Source organism: Camelus ferus, chromosome 2, assembly GCF_009834535.1.
Source record: "Camelus ferus isolate YT-003-E chromosome 2, BCGSAC_Cfer_1.0, whole genome shotgun sequence".
Classification (NCBI taxonomy): domain Eukaryota; kingdom Metazoa; phylum Chordata; class Mammalia; order Artiodactyla; family Camelidae; genus Camelus; species Camelus ferus.
In genome coordinates, this window is record NC_045697.1 from 48,709,201 (window position 1) to 48,727,501 (window position 18,301).

At 47.6% G+C, this 18,301-nt stretch overlaps 1 protein-coding gene and 1 long non-coding RNA gene across 3 annotated transcripts in view; one reads left to right on the forward strand and one right to left on the reverse strand.

Moving 5' to 3' along the window:
- The window catches only part of SHROOM3 (shroom family member 3), a 297,161-nt gene that overhangs the window by 26,937 nt on the left and 251,923 nt on the right, over window positions 1–18,301 (reverse strand). For both annotated transcript variants that reach the window (XM_032457483.1, XM_032457490.1), the window contains 2 exons: window positions 11,845–11,976; window positions 2,760–5,970 (listed from right to left, as the gene is read on the reverse strand). In XM_032457483.1, coding sequence (XP_032313374.1) covers window positions 2,760–5,970; window positions 11,845–11,976 — 3,343 coding nt within the window. The remainder of the gene's footprint in view (window positions 1–2,759; window positions 5,971–11,844; window positions 11,977–18,301) is intronic.
- Window positions 604–14,771, forward strand: LOC116656801. The gene is made up of 3 exons (XR_004311775.1): window positions 604–613; window positions 11,645–11,649; window positions 14,291–14,771. It is a non-coding gene; the product is annotated as an uncharacterized LOC116656801 (long non-coding RNA).

Genomic DNA, 18,301 nt, shown 5'->3' on the forward strand with positions numbered 1-18,301 from the left:
TCTGCAGTTGTCATTTCAGGCCCAAGAATGAAGAATTTTTATAAACAGAGAAGTTGATGTCTATGCTGACCTTGTTTTGGAAGCAGACACTATCCTCACTAATGGACTTTTGAAAAGGAGCTGAATCCTTGTCAAAAGCTGGTAAAATCCTGCTCTATTAGCATCTGGTTGGCAGGAGCAAGCAGCATTTGTTCCAGATGCTGTGGACTGAGCCAGCACCAGAAACAGACTCCACATTTTGGGTTTAACTCAGGCAGATGGTGTAGTTTCTACAGGGTCACTTAATTTCTTGGAGTTCTCTAAAGCTGGGATGAGAAAAATTCTTATTTAATAGCTTCACCAAAGCTTAACGATAATGGTATTTGTTCAAATTAAAAAAAAAAAAGAATATCTTGAAATAATAACCACAATAATTATGTGGAGACTAGTTTAAATCTTGTTTTTAACTAGTTCTATAACTAAGGTAGATAATGGATGTATGAAGATGTGAGGGCCAGACCTTGCCAGGGACCAGCTCTCAGGGCAGCAAGGTGTGGTTGCTGAGCGCAGAAGTGAAGGAGGAAGCCCAAGGACAGAGCTGCGATCGGGGGATGATAACCTGTTTTCAGAAGTGGTAGGAGCAAAGCAGCACAGATAAAGTATTTCACTTTGAAATATTTCCCCCGTTTGGCGTAAGGGGGAATAAACAACAGATGCTTTGGTTTTCACCCAAACATTTCTATTTTCTTTAGAATACAGGAAAAGAAATGAAGAAAATGTTTGTTTCGTTAGGCAGTAAGCTTCTGAGGCCCATCTAGCTGAGATGGCATGTTATGTACATGGATTTTAAAGGCGTTTTAGGGGTAGGATGAGGACTGGAAATTAGCTATGTTCTTCATTCTGAGGGGAGAAAAAAATAGCTATTGGACACCTATCGAGGATGGCCTCTCTGGGTGTGTGTGTGTGTGTGTGTGTGTGTGTGTGTGTTTGTGTATTTATACGGGGGAGAAAGTACTTCTGAATAGAAAATACTTGGCAGGGAGCACTATTTTCTCCCAGAAGGCTGTGTGTATGTGTGTTTCAGAAGCAGGGAAGCAAACATATTTCTCAGGCAGCAATGGGTGAATCTTCATCTGAAGCTGTTTCCTCCAACTCAATGCCTCCCACACTCAACTCCCAATCCTTTGCCAATATCCTGCCCATCCTTTACAGCCTGGGTCAAATCCTATCTCCTTCATGAGATGCTCTCTCAGATTCCCTCAGAGTTAATCACTGTCCCTCCCATAACATGTTATGTATGACCACTCCCAGAGCATTCACCATTCATGTCATTTATATATAAGTTCATGTTTCTTGTTCAGTTCAGTGAACCCCAGAAAGGCATAAGACTTATTTTGTGTTTCCTTCAACCCTGTAATACAGTCCTTTTCATAAAGCATATTCTTTACAAATGGTTGCTGAATGATTAAGTTCTCTGCTGGGGAAAACAGAATCTGAGACGGCACAAAGGAAGGAGGGGTGTTCTCCCATGTGCTAACATATATGTGAATTCCTAGTACCTTCTCACCTGGGAAGGGAACCACGCACGGGGCAGGCCACTGATCTGCAGTGCAAGTACAGCCTGAGGATGGGCCAAGAATAAGGGAAATTAATAGACACCTGGGAGTCAGTGTGCTGGGGTTTTTCCCTAGCTCTGCCTAAAATTTTCAGTGGAAAGCACTTCATGATCTTTGCACGGTTCGGGAGACTTTCTTAGAAAATCCTTTTCTGTGACGATGTAAAAGTCTGAGAGTCTCCTATCTTGCCAAGATAATGCACAGAAAGAGCTCAGATGAAAGTTAGAGAGACATGGATTTGATGTTGATAAAATATTCTACTACACAGAATTAATGTGAGGATTAATGATACAGTAAATGTAAAAGCATACTTAGTTGAGGGTCTGGAACTCAATAACCAAGGATTAGCAAAGTCAATAACTACCTATTTTGTAAATGCTGAAGTCCAACAGAAACAAAGAAGGTACAAAGCTAAAATCTTTAAAATACTGAGGCAGCCTCTATTCATGAATTTAAAAATAGACCAAAAAAAAAAAAAAAAAAAAGCCTCCAAAAAAGGGAATCCCTAACTTTTCCTAACCCAATTCTTGCACTGAGAGGTGGGTGACACTAAAATGAAGTTATTACATACCCTATATAATATTATATACTATATATGTGTATGTGTGTATATATTATATCCAGTCTTCTCTTGGAATCCCCAGGGTATTGTTTCCAGGACCTCCAGGGACGGACACCAAAATCTGTCTGATGCTTATTATATAAAATGGCATAGTATTAGCATATAATCTACACACATTCTTCTGTATGTTTTAAATCATCTCTAGATTACTTACAATGCATATACTATGGATACTGTTGCCAGCGTGCTGGCAAATTCAAGTTTTGCTTTTTGGAACTTTCTGAAATTTTTCTGAATACTTTCCATTCCAGTGCAGAACCGATATAGGGCCTACTGTGTGTGTCTGTAGATACACGTATCTAGATATCAATATGTATATCTACATACAATATATGTATTTGCATAAAATTTCTATACAGCCATATGTATCTCTGTAAGGATCTCAACAGACAGGGGCACTGAGAAAGACGTGTCACCTCATGAAAACAAATGCTATTCTCCTGCAAGTAAAAGGAAAATAAAGTGGGGAGAAGGGTTCGAGAAGCTGCACTACAGCTTCCGGGACGGAAGAGGCAGCCCTAGGACCCACTGGCTGCACATACCTGGCGCTTGTCTGCGATGGGAGATGACCGTGACCTCATGTGGACAGGGACGGCACGGACGTCTGAGCGCTCCAGCAGATCCTCGGCCGACATGGACTTCCCAGCCCTCCCGGCCACGGCCCCCCACGAGGAGGGCTCCCCAGGGGTCCGGTCCAGCCTCTGGGGGCCCTTTGGCCCGCCGTTTGCTCCACCGAGCAGCTCTCTTGGGGCTTGGTCCCCACGGCGCCGGTCCCCAAGGAGGCGGCCACCGGCGAAGGAGCTGCTGCGATCTCGAGGGACCCGCGAGGGCTCCCCGCCACCCCCCACTGCGGCGGCCGGCAGGTGGGTGGCCTCCCTGCAGGGCGGCAGGCTGGGCTCCCGCAGCGAGGAGAGGCTGGAGGCCGCAGCGAGGCCGGGGCCCTCGGGCGTCGCGGGCGAGGACTGGAGGTAGGCGCTCTGGGCGCGCTCCCGCAGCGGCCAGGGCTCCTGGAGGCCGGCGGCGGGCCTCTTGCCGGTCTTGCGCTGAATGTAGTCGGCCAGGGCGCTCTGCTGGAACTGCTTCAGCTCGGGCCCGGACAGGCTGAGTGTCGAGCACGCCCTGCCGTCGCGCTCGAAGATACGGCGCCGGTCAGCCACCGAGTTCTCGGCGAAATGCGGCCCCTTCCTCGGAGGGCCCGGGGTCGCCGGATCGGCCTCCTCCAAGACCCCCACCTCGTGCATCTTCTCGGGTTCCGAGTAAGAGCGTTTCTTCTGCTCAGGGGTCAGGCGCCGGCGTGCCCCTCTCCGCGCGGCGGGGGGCGCAAGCCGGGCTGGGTCGCCCTCGGCCGGGGTCACGCTGTGCCGCTCCCGCGGGGTGTGCGGGGAGGTGGAAACACGCGCCTCGGGGCTCCGCAGCGCCACATGGGCCGATGCAGGTCGCGGCTGCCAGGGCCTGGAAGCCACGGGCGTCCCCAACTCGAGGTCCCGGCGTCGAAAGGAGGTGGCCCCCAGGACACGGGACTGTGCATCCTTGATGCTATTCCGATAGGCGCGGCTGAAGGGGGCGTCTGGCACTGGCGACTCAGGCGACTTGGGCGTGCCAGGCCTCTCGTCCCGCCAGACAGCCTCCTTGTCGGCCTCGCTGAAGAGCTGGAAGGTGCTCTGGCTGCGGAGTAGGCGAGTGTCCCGCCTGGTGGGTTCTCCGGCCCGTAGTTGGGGGCCCCGGCCGCCTTCAGGACCCCGCCTCGGCTGTTGACCACACGGCTGCCAGGAAGCCTCTCCTGACTTTGGCTCCTCGTTTTTGAAGTGCTGCTCCCCACTGCCTAGGGGTTCAGTGGATTCGGAAAAACGGATGTGGGCTTTTGTCTCCTCCAAAGGATTGGAAGTTGGAAATGTCCTGTTGGGCCTGTGGTTATAGGCATAACTCGAGCTGCTGCCCGCACTTGGGGGTCTCTGGCTCCCTTGCTCTCGCTGCTCGATCTTGGAAACCTTCTCCAGCACTGAGCAGTGGGGCTTCCCGTACTGAAAGCCCTGCAAAGTCGAGGCGCTGCTGGAGCTGAGCCTCCTTCGGCCCAGGCTCCATGTCTCCTGGGGGCGTGGGGAGAGCGGCTCTTCATACCCTGGGTCTGAACTGTGGAAAGAAGCCAAGGCACTAGTTCTCCCCTCCGGCCTTGGACAAGAAATTGACCTGTCCAGGTGGCTCCTGTGATCAGGAACAACTTTCCGTCCAGAGTCCTCTGCCTTGGCATTGACTGCACAAGTCGGCCGGCCATCCAGGTAGACATCCTGGGCTCCCCCTCCTAAATCTAGGCTGCTCTGCCTTCTTAGACTCTCAGGAATGTTCTGGAGGGAGGAGAAGGCAGATTTGGTCTTGCCAAAGTTGCTTGGCATGCTCTGGCCTAGGCTGCCTCTCTCGAGCCTCCGCTGGATGTTGGCATTATGGTCTTCATGAAAATCCCCCTCCCAAGGCTCTGAGGGCGTGAAAGATCGCTTGTCTTCACCCACGTGCCAGGCCTGAGCCTGAGGGGACTGGAGGCCATGGTAATGAGAGTACTTGTTGCCATGGGAGCTCTTTCTCTCACTGGGAAGTGGGCTGTCACACTGGAGAGGTGTGAGGTGTCTCTTCAGGGAGGTCTCCTCCTCGTTTTCAGGCACTGAAGGGAAATGGACTTTGTAGGGGACACATTTGGCTGAAGTCTCGGGTCTCCTCTCTACTGGGGACACGGAGTCATGTTCTAGGGGCTGGCAGAAGGCAAAGCCAGGCCTGCTAGAGCCATTTTGGTTCCCATTCTCGTCAAGGGCAGCCATCTTGTCGCAAACTCCCTGGGGAGTGGTGTACCCGCCCTCCTTGGCCAGTGCAGGGTAGAGCGTGCCATTACTACTTACGGAAGACTGGGGCACCTGGGCAAAGTGTGGCTCCAGGGCAGGTACCGGGTAGATGCCAGTTGGCAGCAGAGGTTGGCCAGGCTGGGCCTTCTGCGTGTAATTATGCTTGGGCCTCACGGGGGGGCTGTTTTCTGGACTCTTCTCTAGCACCGTATGCAGCTGTTCCTCCATGAAGGGAGATTTCAGGGCGCCTGCAGAGTTGGCCTGAGGCCGGCAGGACCGTTTCTGATCGAGGTTGGACCAAGAGCCGGGCCGTTCCCGCTGCCGAAAGGCGGCATAACTGTCACTCCGAGCCGGGGGCAGAGGTGCGCCCACTTTAGGAGGCAAGTGGTCAGCGGTGGTCTCCAAAGAACTGGGGCACTGCTGGCTCCAGGAAGCAGGTGGCGCTCCCTTGCCCCGAGGAACATTATGCCATTTATCATAGCCCTGACCATCTGTGGATGCTCGGGTGTCCCTAGCTTGGAGAAGGAGGGCTGAAGAGTTCACCTCATACTCGGCCGAGACTCCCCTCCGGGGGTCATAGACTGTCTTGACATAGCGAATGTCTGCCTGCCTCATCCCTTCTAGGAGGCCACCTCGAGCAGAAATGGTGTCCAGGGAGCCTGAGCGCTCCCGGCCAGAGACGCCCGGGGGTGGATACTCAAGGATGCTAGAACTGGTGGAGAAGGAGCTGTAAGCCGAGTCTCTCTTGTTATGGAGGTGGCTGAGCTGGTCGATGCTGCTGGTGGACTTGGCCGGGGAGAGAAGGTGGCAGGGCGGATATCCCCCGCTGGGCTCCAGGCTCTCCATGCTCCCCTGGGAGCTGCACTGGTCAGGGCTCCGCCTCAGATAAGCATGGTCATAGTTGGAGAGGTCACTGGTAGAGGAGCTGGAAGAGAGGGAGGCAAAGCAGTCAGCACTGAGCTGCTAGCATTCAGCAGGCTTACAGGCACAGGACCCAGCTTATAAATGTACTCTTGTGCAAGATGTTTGGTTTCTGGAAGGGTCAGGGAAAGGGCCATATTTGGGCCTGACTCGGCCTCCCTACGTGTCGTCACTAGGAGTAATTGCCCAACACCGTAACCTGTGTGCCTCTAATTAATCACCCAGGCTCACCAGGGGAGAAGTGGGGAGAACGAGGAAGCCAGGCGGCCTTTGAGCACAGGCAGCAACATTGATGTGATTTGTTATGTGCCAGGAGTAACATTCTGCATAGACCAAGAAATGCGAGAGGTGGGCGAGGAAAGAGGCGAGGGACGGAGACTGCATTTTGCGTCCCTTGGGGCGGGCTGTGGGAAGAAAGGGGAAAGCTTAGTAAGAGACCAGGCACGCGCCTGGGTGAGGGAGACTCTGCACATGTACATGGTTTTAGTTAATATCTTTCCTTTTTATGGAATTGAAGGGCTACTCTCTGGCAATCTTCCTGGAATCCCAACTGTACAAGAGACAATTTGTTTGTGGTGAGAAAGCCAAACACGAAACTGAATGAGAGAAGGACAGAGAGGGAGATGAAGAGTCAGAAAGAGCAGACGAGAGAGAACGAGAGGGAGGCCCAGTCACAGGAGGCTCCTGGGTGCTGGGCATCCATCACCCGTGGACGACTTCCAGAGTCTGGGCACAGTCTCAAACACTCGGACGGTAACACTTTCTCTATCACAGGCTCCTCCAGGTGATTTTCAGAGCCTGCCTGGGGGAGGCGGAATGACTCTGACTCCTGGCATCATACACCCCAGAAAGCTGCCTGGAACAGAATTACTTGTAATTAGCTTTAATTACAATTTCAAAATATACTTCCCCAACATGCTGGGGGAGGAGGGACATAGATACAGGAAGGAATCAGTAGTTCAAAAATCAAATAGCAGTCTCCACAGTTCACACGTTTGTGGCTCACTATTCCCTAAAGAAGAGTAAAGAAGAATTAAGAGCTCTTGCCTAAGGTTTTCCATTTTTAAATGACTAGGCAGCCAGGCACGATTAAAATTCATGGAGCTATTATTATATTTCTAGATCTCCTGTAAGTAAATGTGGTGTCTCACTGGCCCAGGATGTGGCAGTGCTGAATGGCTGGACTGTCTCCAGAGTATGTGGGAAGAGACTAGAAGGATCATATTCTGAGTCAAAACTGGTACAGGAATTCAAGGAAAAGAAGACTACATTTTCATCAACTCACCCCAAGAAGGTAATTTTTCTCTATCAGAGGAAGTGAACTCACTTTCTGGAACATCCTGCTTTGGGAGGGACAGGTGTTAAATTCAAGGGAGAAAGGAAGGGGACAGCTCCCGAGCCAACCAGATGAGGGAAATCAGTCCTGGCACTCAGTGGCACGGCAGATGTCACTGCCAGCTTTTACCCGCCACTCTCCCCTCTACGTGAAGAGGCTGTGTTGAAAATGCACATGACAAGGCTCAGTTGAGGATAATCCCATATGACCCACTTCTGCTTCCCTTTATCTCCTCAAACAGAAGATTCAGAGCTAATACTTCGAGGGGACCTGGAAGCAGTCGATCCCACAAGGGCTGTATCGCTTACCAGTTCCATGCAGGTGGTAGACACCACTAAATCCTCCTCCCAACTGCTAAGAATTTTAGCAGTCTTTCATTGAAAGGATAATTCAAATTTGACTTTTTCTTGCACGTTCCTAAATTAAAGTGTATTAACTGACGGGTTAACGGAAGCACTACTAAGTGGGAGGAAACGTCGTCACCAACTTACTTCAAAATACAGATGGTGTCTGGAAACACGAAGTCACTGGCGTACATGTCTCTAGCCAGGCAGCGCAAGGGTAGAGTGGGCTCCATCCCATAGCCAAAGGAAACTGAACCCACCAATCCTCAGATGGAATGCATCACCTGAGGACTGTGACATGCTCTTCCCTGCTTTTCAGGGAATTCCCATTCCTGAGTTGACTGGGGACCATGATGAATGCCTTGTGCCATGCCATGGAGTGCCCTGACATCACCCTCTAGGAATAAGGTCTTCTACCACATCCTGGGAGCAGCCACTCTGATTACCCTCACCATTCCTGCTTCCAAGATGGCACTCTCAGTGATGCTTAAAAAGAACATAGCATGAAGGTCTTCAGTCCCTGCAACAGTCCCAGCCCACACAGAGATAGCCTTACTATCAAGATGAGTGTGTCGAGTGTGTCAGAGTTCCTGCTGTGTGTGGCGACCTCTCCAACCTCATTTTCTATTGCCCTCCTTCTTGCTCACTGACAGCCTACTCACAGTCCCTCAAACCCATGAGATATATTCCCATGTCAGGGTCTCAGGGCCTCTGTATTCGCTGTTCCCACCACAAGGAATGCTCTTCACCTGGCTCACTCCTTTCCTCTAGTCAAGTCTCTGCATCACAGAAGACTTCCTGGAACTCACTATCTAAAAAGTACCTCCTCTCTCCTTACTCCCTATTACTCTGCTTTATTACCTCATAGCACTTACCGCTACTTGATATTACATCACATCCCTCTGCTTGTATGAAAGAGACTTCCATTGTATCTATAATGTTTAAGATCTGAAGCAAATATAACTAAATGTTAATTCTGTGGTAGAGCCAAGCATCCTTAGAATGTTACTCTATTTTATGTTTAAAAGTATTTTCTACATACTTAAAATACAGCAAAGAGCACAAAGCAAGTATATGAAAACATTTCCTAAAGTGTATTCCCAAAACATTAATTCCTTGGATGATCAAATATGTTTGGAAGACACTGGGATAAATAAGTTAAATAACTGTAGTTACTTTAAGACTTCTGAGTCCTTAATAAACTATTGTTCACATGATGTTTTTAAGGGAAAATATACTAAGCAGAGTTTTCTAAATGTATATGACCCTAGAAATTTTTTCTAAGGCACATCTAATGGATTATTATTCTATAGAACCCCCCACCTGGGGAAACAATAAATATTACAGGGTGGGGGCTTTTTATGTCTTGTTCAGTCTTGTACCCTCAATAACTAGAAATCATCTGAGACATAGTAGGTACTCCACATCTATTTGTCAAAGAAAAGAATCAATGAACACATACTGGTTCTTTAGAATTTTGATACTGTTAATTCAGCCTCTTAGGAGGGGACTAGACTACATGACTTTAAGGTTTCTTCTTTAATACTTGAGGACCATTGTGAGATCTCTGTAGGACAGCAAAAACTCAGCGACAAGGGTCTGACAGAAAGCGGCTGAAATACAATTTCTGTGAAATCCCAGATGCAAGCCAGTTTGCAGACAGTGAAAATTACATGTGTTCAGTCTCTCTGAACACCTGTCCCTCTCTCCTCACTCCTGCCTCTCCCCACCCCTCGAGCTCCCTCCTCCTCCCGCTTTTTAATGAGAAACAGATCCACACATTTAGGACTGAGATGGGGTTTCTGGAACTAAATGAAGGCTGTCAGAGGAATGCCAACCCCCAGACCACTAGCTGCCACTGTGCTCCCCAGAAATGTGCCAGCAGAGCTTCCCCATCTACAGTTGCCAAGGGCAGACTCTCCAAGCAGGCTCTGAGCTGCTGGAGCTGGAAGCCCGAGGCACGGAGTGAACAGACCACAGGGTGCTTTGTGCCAGCGTCGAGGAGAATCCACACGTCAGTCACTTTGGGTGCTCTGAGCTCTGCAGTCTCCCTCTGTACCCTCTACAGAGCTTTTGTGCTGACAGTCACTGTGTCAGAGGGAGGCTGTTCTGAAGCTTGAACTGGATGACAGACTGGTAGGTACAGTACAAGATCCACCTGCCTAAACCCCTCTGGAGCTTGGGCCGAGAAGGAAACGGCGAGTGGAGAAGCTTCAGGATACCACAGTTCCGAGTCCGCCTCCGCCGTCCTCCTGGGGCCTCCTGGCGCTCACCAGGGCTCCTGCAAGCAGTTATTCTAAGCACTGGTTACAGTTGCCTTATTTCTGCCTTTGGACTAGCATAATTTTTAGGTCACAGCATGACTTCAGATTTCAGGCCTCCTAAGGTGAGGGGTTAGGAGGCTTCAAAGGGCCCCACTGCGTAGGGGTCTTCTGTTAACATGCACCTGCATTCTATAAATATGAGCCGGTTTATGCCATTTCTCTAGTTCATTACTAGGTTTCACTGTGCATCTGATAAGTCTTCAGCCTAATTATTATAATAAGTTTTCATAATTATTGAGTGTCTACTACATTCCAGGGACTACACTGAATGTTTTGCACATTATTTTGTTTAGTCCTCATTATGATCCAGTGAGATATATATTATTAATTTCATTTTACAGACAAGGAAATCAAGATCAAAGAGGTTAAGTGGTTTGCTCAAGCTCATGCAGTAGGTGGTGAAGCTGAGATTTAACCCGAGGTCTGACTTAGAAGCCCAAGTACCTCACCATCACGCTGTGCTTCCTTCACACTGTTAGGCTCCCAAAGCGAATTCTCTGAAGGTCTTCAACACCTCCGCGCCCACAGAGCAAACGCTCTCTGCCTGTGTGGTGTGGGCCCTGCCAGGGTCTCTGGTCCCGGAGCACACATGGCTCAGATGGTGAGAATAAACTCTCTCAGGGTTACTGGGAGGGCCAAGGGAGAGGAGTGTCTGTAACAAGGAGGGCAGCCAGGGAAGTATCGTAATATGCTGGGCGCCATGCCCACCCTTGAGAGATCTGGGATTTGGCCATTGATTTGGGCAGACATGAGTGTTAGGGGTTCTGAGTCCTGGCCAAATGCATAGCCACCATCTGTTAGTTAAGTAATCCTTCCAGAAGCCAACTCCCCGCTCCCTGATATGCAGCAGCACCTACATCTCATTCACGTAGGACCCACGTTACCCTGAGCCTCCAGCCTTCCTACCACCACCCGTATCCAAGTACTTTCAAAAAGTGGTGAGTGGCAGAGCCTGCCTCCCTGGAATCAGAAGATGGATGCAAATTCGCATGGCTCCAAGTCTGCAGTAAGTGTAGGGGCATCCTGACTTAGTTCTGTAATATGTCTGGGTGATCAGGCTCGGCCCCCTTCTCCCCAGTCCCCTTCAACTGTGTAAGCTCTAATTACTATAATAAATCTCTCCTCCCATAACCTGCTTTTTCCTGACAGACCTTGACTGATAGAGTGACTAGAAAAGCAGAGGATGTACAACTAGTTTAACTAGTACACAGGAAGTATAGCCAGTGGCTATGGGCAGTGGTGCTGAAACCTGGCTTGGATGTGAGTCTTGACTAGGTTACTGATCAGACACTTGACCTTGGACAAACTCATCTCTCCAGCTTCTGCTTCCTGTCCTGTGAAACAGGGTTAAGAACACTGTATCTGTTTCAAAGGCATGTATGAAGGACCACATGAGATGACGTACACGCTGAACAGTTCTCAGTGTGTTAACTGCTTCAGTTGGAGCCAAACTGGGTAACTGGCCTGAACGGAGGGAGAAAAACCAAGGGGGAGTTCAAATACTGAATACAATCATTGGGATAAAAAACAGATACATATCTGACTATAGAAGGAAGGACGTGAAGCATTGAGGGAGGGAGTCGTCAGTTTTTCTAGCACAGGTTATAATGTGTATGTGAGAAGGGTCTGACCGAGACTCGATAGACCCCATAAATATCTCAAATGGCCGGTCAGTGCTCGTAATAATTCTGGCCTCCCTCTACACCAGTTCTAGCCCAGGATGCAAGGATGACACGTACACATGTTAGGGGTTTGAAGATGAGGATGGTGGGGAGAGAGATTTAACACTCGGCGTGAGTTTAAGAAAACAATCTTTTCTGGGAACAGGATATTTCAAAGTAAGAACCCCCTGGGCCTCAGGTGTGGCCACTTACCTGGAATGGTAGCTTTGGGGCCAAGGAGTGCCAATCATGCCCTGAGATATCTGCATCATGCTGGCATCGGGTTGGCTGTCTCCAAATTTGGTTGAATGCCAGGAGTGAGGTCGGCCCACAGGTTCACTGCGCCTGGGGAGACACAGGAGAGGGGCCCCCACATTAGGAGCATTCTCAGCCCATCTCTTTGCCCACCGGATTTACGTATTTGGAAGCAGACACTACTATGTCCTCAGAGAGCAAAAACAATCAGGTAAATACTGGCAAGTAGACCTTACTCATCATTGTTCTTCTCTGCTTTATTAATATTTTCATTTTCCTTTTAATTTTAACATGATTTCAGTTACATACAAATATTGCAAACTTAGTTTAAACAATTCCCGCATAAGCCCTAGTGCATTGTTGGTGAGAGTGCAAATTGGTGCAGCCACTATGGAAAACAGCCTGGAGTTTCCTTTAAAAAATTAAAAATAGAACTACCAATATGATCCAGCAATCCCACTTCTGGGTATATATCCAAAGACACTGAAATAAGGATCTCACAGAGACATCTGCTTTCCTATGTTCACTGTAGCACTACTCACAATAGCTAAGATATGGAAACAACCTAAGTATTAGTGGATAAATAGATAAAGAAGATGTGACTTATGTATACAACGGAATATTATTCAGTCATGGGGAAGAAAAAAATCCTGTCATTTGCAACAACTTGGATGCATTATGCTAAGTGAATGAAGCCAGGTAGAGAAAGACAAATACTGCATAATTTCACTTATATGAAGACTCTAAAAAGAACAACCCAGAAAAACAGAGTAGAGGGGTGGTTACCAGGGGTTGGAGAGAATGGGGAGATTTTGGTCAAAGGGTACAAACTTCAAGTTATAAGATTAACAAGTTCTAGGGATCTAATGTACAGAGTGATTATAGTTAATAATACTGTACATATACATACTCGAATGTTGCTAAGGGAATAGATTTTAAATGTTCTCACTGCAAAAAAAGAAAGAAAGAAAGAAGTGGTAACTATGTGACTGGATGGAGGTGGTAACTAATACTATGGTGGTAATCATTTTGCAATTTATAAATGTACCAGATCAAGATGTTGAATACCTTAAACTTATACAATGATTGAAATATTAATTATATTTCAATAAAGATGGGAAACAATCCCACATGACCTTCACCAGGCTTTCCTACATGTTAACATTTTATGTTTTATTTAAAGCACATGGAGTTGCCTTGGTCTTTCTTTGCACTACTTACCCATGTATAAATACGGGAGCAGTAATTCTTGCCCACCTCCCAAGGGACTTCGGGTGGAAATATGGTTAAAAGCTTTCTGGGGACTTTAAAGTCCTGTCATATCCTGATGCTGGAAATGCTATTATTTTAATATCTTGGTAAGAACTACATAAAAATTAGCAGCTACCTTGGTATTAACACTGCTCCAGGCTGCACAGCATAAACAAGATACTCTACAAAACAGTTTCTCATTTTGCAACTCAATGACTTCATTTTTAAACATTCTGCCCTTAGAACACAAAGAACTGACAAAGCCAAAGGGAAAAGTGGGTGTCTTTCAAACTGCAATCCTGAAGGGGAATTGGTAAGGAGGATTACACTACTATTGAAGGTCAGGGTCAGGAGAGAGTGGCTATGCTTTATTTTTGGCAAAAAAAAAAAAAAAAAAAAAAAAAAATGAGGTAAGCGATCAAGCATTTTATGCTAAAAACTTTTGAATGGTAAGAATGTAAGGAAATCTTTCTGCAATTTAGAAGCACTTTTATGAGATCCAGGAATCCACCTTGATTTGCTGAAGGTGAAGCTGTAAATATCTATTCCTTTTCTATCCAGCACCAACCAATAAAATTTGAAGAGTGTTAAGTGTATCAGAATAATATTAGCCCAGGTGTCAGGAGATTTGGGTTCCTACCCTGACGTTATTAACTTGCTCTATGACCCTGTGTAGGTCACTCCCCAACTTGAAGCTTCTAAAATGAAGACATTAACCAAAGAGGCTGGATTAACCTCATTTTAATCTGAAATAACTTTTAAAATGTGTAAGAGAGACACTGAAGGACTTGCCAAGAGATAATGATTTCCAAAACATACATATATTTCAATTTTCTGAAGAGCAGATATGGTGATGGGAAAATGGTCTTGTGTGAAGCAAATGATCATTGGAGGCAAACAAGATTTTCAGCCGTCAGTCAATAAATACTGAATCAAAGGCACCTAAAGGCAGGTGGACTAATGTCTGGGTTGCTAGACAGGCCAGGCCAAGAGAGAAAAGTTGAAATCTCTTTTGATCGAATTCTGGAGTTGGAAAGAGGCTGGAATGTGTGGCTAAAGGTACCAGCTCCAATGTCAGAGAAATTCTAATCCTAATACCCATTACTGGTTTCTTGGCTTTTAGATTTTAGTTAAGTTTCTTAACTGCTCTGAGTTTCCTCATCTGTAAACAGCAGACTATAATAGAACCTACTCATAGGGGTTTATGTGAGATTAAAAATGAGATTATATACCCAGCACACAGTAAGAGCTCAATACCTGTTAAGTATAATTATCATCAACCATTCATTATTAATGAATTGATAAGGAGTCGAGGTAAGCCCGTTAGAGAGCTCTGAGAGGAAGGGCAGAAAGGGGGAGCAAGAGGCTGGATGAATGAAAGCGGGGAGGGGAATGGACAGGAACTCTTGGTGGCGCAGTGGCCCAGCTCTGAGCATCCCAGTAAGGTATCAAGAGTTAAGAATTAGGGCAGAACCTGTGCTGAGACCTACTGTGGTCACAGCCTGAAGGACCTTGGCCATTCTGGTGAGGCCAGGGCAGTGGCTGGGACCTCTAGTCAGGGAAGTAAACACAGGCCAAGGAGGAACAAGCCTTGCCCACCTGGGTACAAGGACAGAACTCAAGGAAACAGCAGCACTGCCCTGGGCCAGAGAGATGCAGCAGGATGCGAAATTAAGAGGCCCACTGCGGAAGCCAATAGATGACAACTTGCCTGGCTTCCTGCTCCCATACCTCTCTAATCCTCACAGAAGGCCCCAGGTGCCCCACTCCTCCAGTAAATTCAATCCGCCCTTGCTCAGGGAGGCATTCAGGGAGCCCTGGGTTCACGGCTCAGGATCTGAGTGGCTTGGCATTCTTGCTGCTAGCTCCACTCTGACCCTGCACACCCTGCTTCTCAGAAACTAGGCTGATGCCTCTTCGACCAGTTCCTCGAAGCCAGGCTACCCCCTTGAACCCCAATTCCTCACTGACTTAGATTCCCACCTTATCACCCAGTTCCATCCAGTGATGAGAAATCCTTCCCAGTGCTCCAAGCCCCTTAAGGACAGGCCAAATCACATAGTCCGTTAAGTCCCAGGGTCAGTGCTCAAACCAAGCTACATATGACTTCAGACTCAATAAATGTTACTGGTTAATCATACAGCAAAACCCCAGAACTTAATGGAAAAAAATATAAAGTCTCTTTAGCATAAGGCACCTGGAAACATTTCATATACGTATCATTCTGGACCCAAATGGGTCCAAAATACCTAAGGAGAAAAAGCAAACTGTCTTGGTGGTGGAGCGGCCCAGCTCTGAGCATCACTCATGTTCTGGCTGCCAAGTGAAGAGTTCTCAGTGGTAGGACTCGGGAAGCAACGGGCACAGGTGAAGAGTGAAGGCAGCCCAGCACCTGAGGATGGTAATGCTGAGAACGGCTCTTTGGCATCTTTATACCCCAACAGTATCCGTCCATGCTCAGCTAAATACGCCGGGGCTGAGCAGCTTTTCCCACCCAAGGGAAATGGACAGGGCTGGAAAATTCAACAGGCTCTGTAGAGAGAAGAGAAGGTCCCTCTTCTCATCAAGGAGCTGAGGCATGAGACAATGTTTACCAATAACCTCAGGGATTCCAGAGAAGCCCTCCAGCCTGAAATCTCAGTGGGAAGAAGTGAGGGGGCGCCCTGTAGCAGAACACAGCGACCCAGTCTTAAAATCAGTTGGTACACCTCCCTCATGAAGGATCAGACACTGCGCAAAGTTCTGAATCAGACGCTGAAGTGTAAAATGAGGCTGTGCAGAGTACGACGATGATAAATGGAACACTTTCATCTAGGTAAGGTGAAGAAAATTTCTCTTTGTGCTTTGAATACAAGAGCAAGGCTTTCTTTTAAATGTAAGCTATCTGGACTTTTCTACAATTTCCTTCCCATTCATTCAAGGACATTCATAGAGATTTTCTACATGTCAGCCACTGTGCTGGCCCTGGTGATACAAAGATGAACAAAGTATCATTAGACCCAAATAATTCACAGTACAGTAATTCTACAGCCAAGTAGAGGACCATTAGAACATGGCACGATGGGCTCCGTGACAGAGACCTGGACAAGGTGCTCGGTGAACTCAGAACAGGGGGTTTCACTTTTAACTAAACCATGAACGATTTCTCCACATGGAAGGGGCAAGAAATGGAAAAGGACATCCAGGTAGAAGAAATAGCATGACAAATGTGTGGAAAGGCACAAGAAAAAGGACAAGCAACTCAAGTGGCTGGAGAGATGATGCAGCAGAGGACGGTGGAGAGGCGGGGTGGGGGGGGTGTCCAGATCTTCATGTCCCTCACCGAGGGTGTGGACAGCACCCTGTAGAACTGGGAGCCACCAACGAACCTTAGCCAAGGAGGGGTATGTTCAAATATGAGCTTCGGGAAGCTGTTGCCAATAATGAGAATAAATTTGAGAGAGATAAGACTGGAAGCTATTGTATTGCCCAGGGTAAGAGACAATAAAGGCCCGGCACTAAGGCAATGACCGTGAAGTTAAGGTTGATGAGAGATCTAAGAGCCACTAAGGTGGCAGAACGCTCAGCCTAGTAACTACTTGGATGGAGCTGGTGTAGACAGAGTATAGTCAAAGTGGAAGGATGGCTTTTATGTTTATAGCTTGTATGAGAATGGTAATATTATTAACCTATGTAAAGAACTATGAGATGGGGGTGGAGAGAGGAAGAGGAGGGAACTGGAGCAGGGCAGCTGATGGCTCACTCAGGGCATGCAAATGTGAGGTGCTGCGGGCTTGTCAGTGGGGGTATACGGGAGGCAGTGCGGTCTACAGGACTGGGGTCTGGGCTGCACACAGAAATGTAGGGGTCACAAAACACATGGCCCTTGAGAAAAGACAAGCTGCTTGGGGAGGAGCACAGGGAGCCCAACAAAAAGTGCTTTAAGGATGGGTCTCCGAGAACTATCACAATTTGGTGGGGGAGTGGGGGGTGGGCGGGGGGAGTCTAACAGGAAGTGTCCAGAGAAGTAGGAGAGGCTTCTACAGACTCCTAGGGGGAGAACGAGGAGGAGGAGCTGTCAACCATTCCAACCGCTACAGAGAGGCTAGTCTGATGTGGACAGATGCATGGCCACTGGATTTGAAGAGTGGGAAGTCTTTGCAATGGAATGACAGGGGCAGAGGCCTGATTATGATGGGCCAAAAGGTAAATGAGAGAGAAAATGGAGACAGCAAGGGCAGAGAAATTTTTCAAGAACTTGGTTCTAAAGGGGAGAAAGAGGGAGGTAACTAGAAGACTTGAGGGGGCCAGGGAGTAAAAAGGATCTGTTCTTGCTGTTTAGTTTTAAATAATGAGAAGGGTGAGCAAATCTGTATGAGACAGGGAAAGCATGCATGCACAGCTGAAGGCAGAGGATGAAGAGAGGCTGACACTCCTTAAGACTCGGGAGGAAGTAGGAAAGGATGGCATTCTATCTAGGGCACAGGAGGACGGCATGACCACATGCAGAAGTCAAGCCAATTACACTGAGATGAGAAGAAAGGAGGAGGTAAGATGTTCATACTTATGTATGAAAGGAAGCGGTGGGAGGATGGTTAAAGGATGTTACACCCACTGTCCTCTATTTTCATTAGGAAGCCACAAAGAGGGAAAAGGGAGGGGCTTGATGTAGGTGGGGCTCCAGGGGCATGGCGGATAGGGACTGAAGAGTTGGAACTGATTAGAGATATTTAAAAGATTTAATAACGAAGATGTGGTCTCTGCCCTTACGGAACTTACATTCTGGTAGTGAGACCAAATGAAGTAATCCTATAGTAAATGATAAACCATTTAGAAATAATTCCTACATAAATCAATAAATCATACAGAAATCATAAAGAAATAATTCCTGCAAGATAAAGTAAGTGCCCAAGACCTGCAATGCCAAGACAGGAAACCCAGCTTGGGGAGCTGCTTCTCTGGAGTAGCCTGGAGAGGTAACCATGTGCCCTGGGGTGGGCAGATTTCACACAGGTGCAATACATTAAGAACAGGGTGATTTTGAAACAAACAAACAAATCATAAGGTTCTGAAAAATATGCCCCTTTCTTTTGGACGCAGAGCATATGCTAGGAGAAGGTTTCAGAGATAAATCTTTGTTTTGTAAGATTCTTCCAGTATGTACAGCTAAGTGATGAAATCAGGG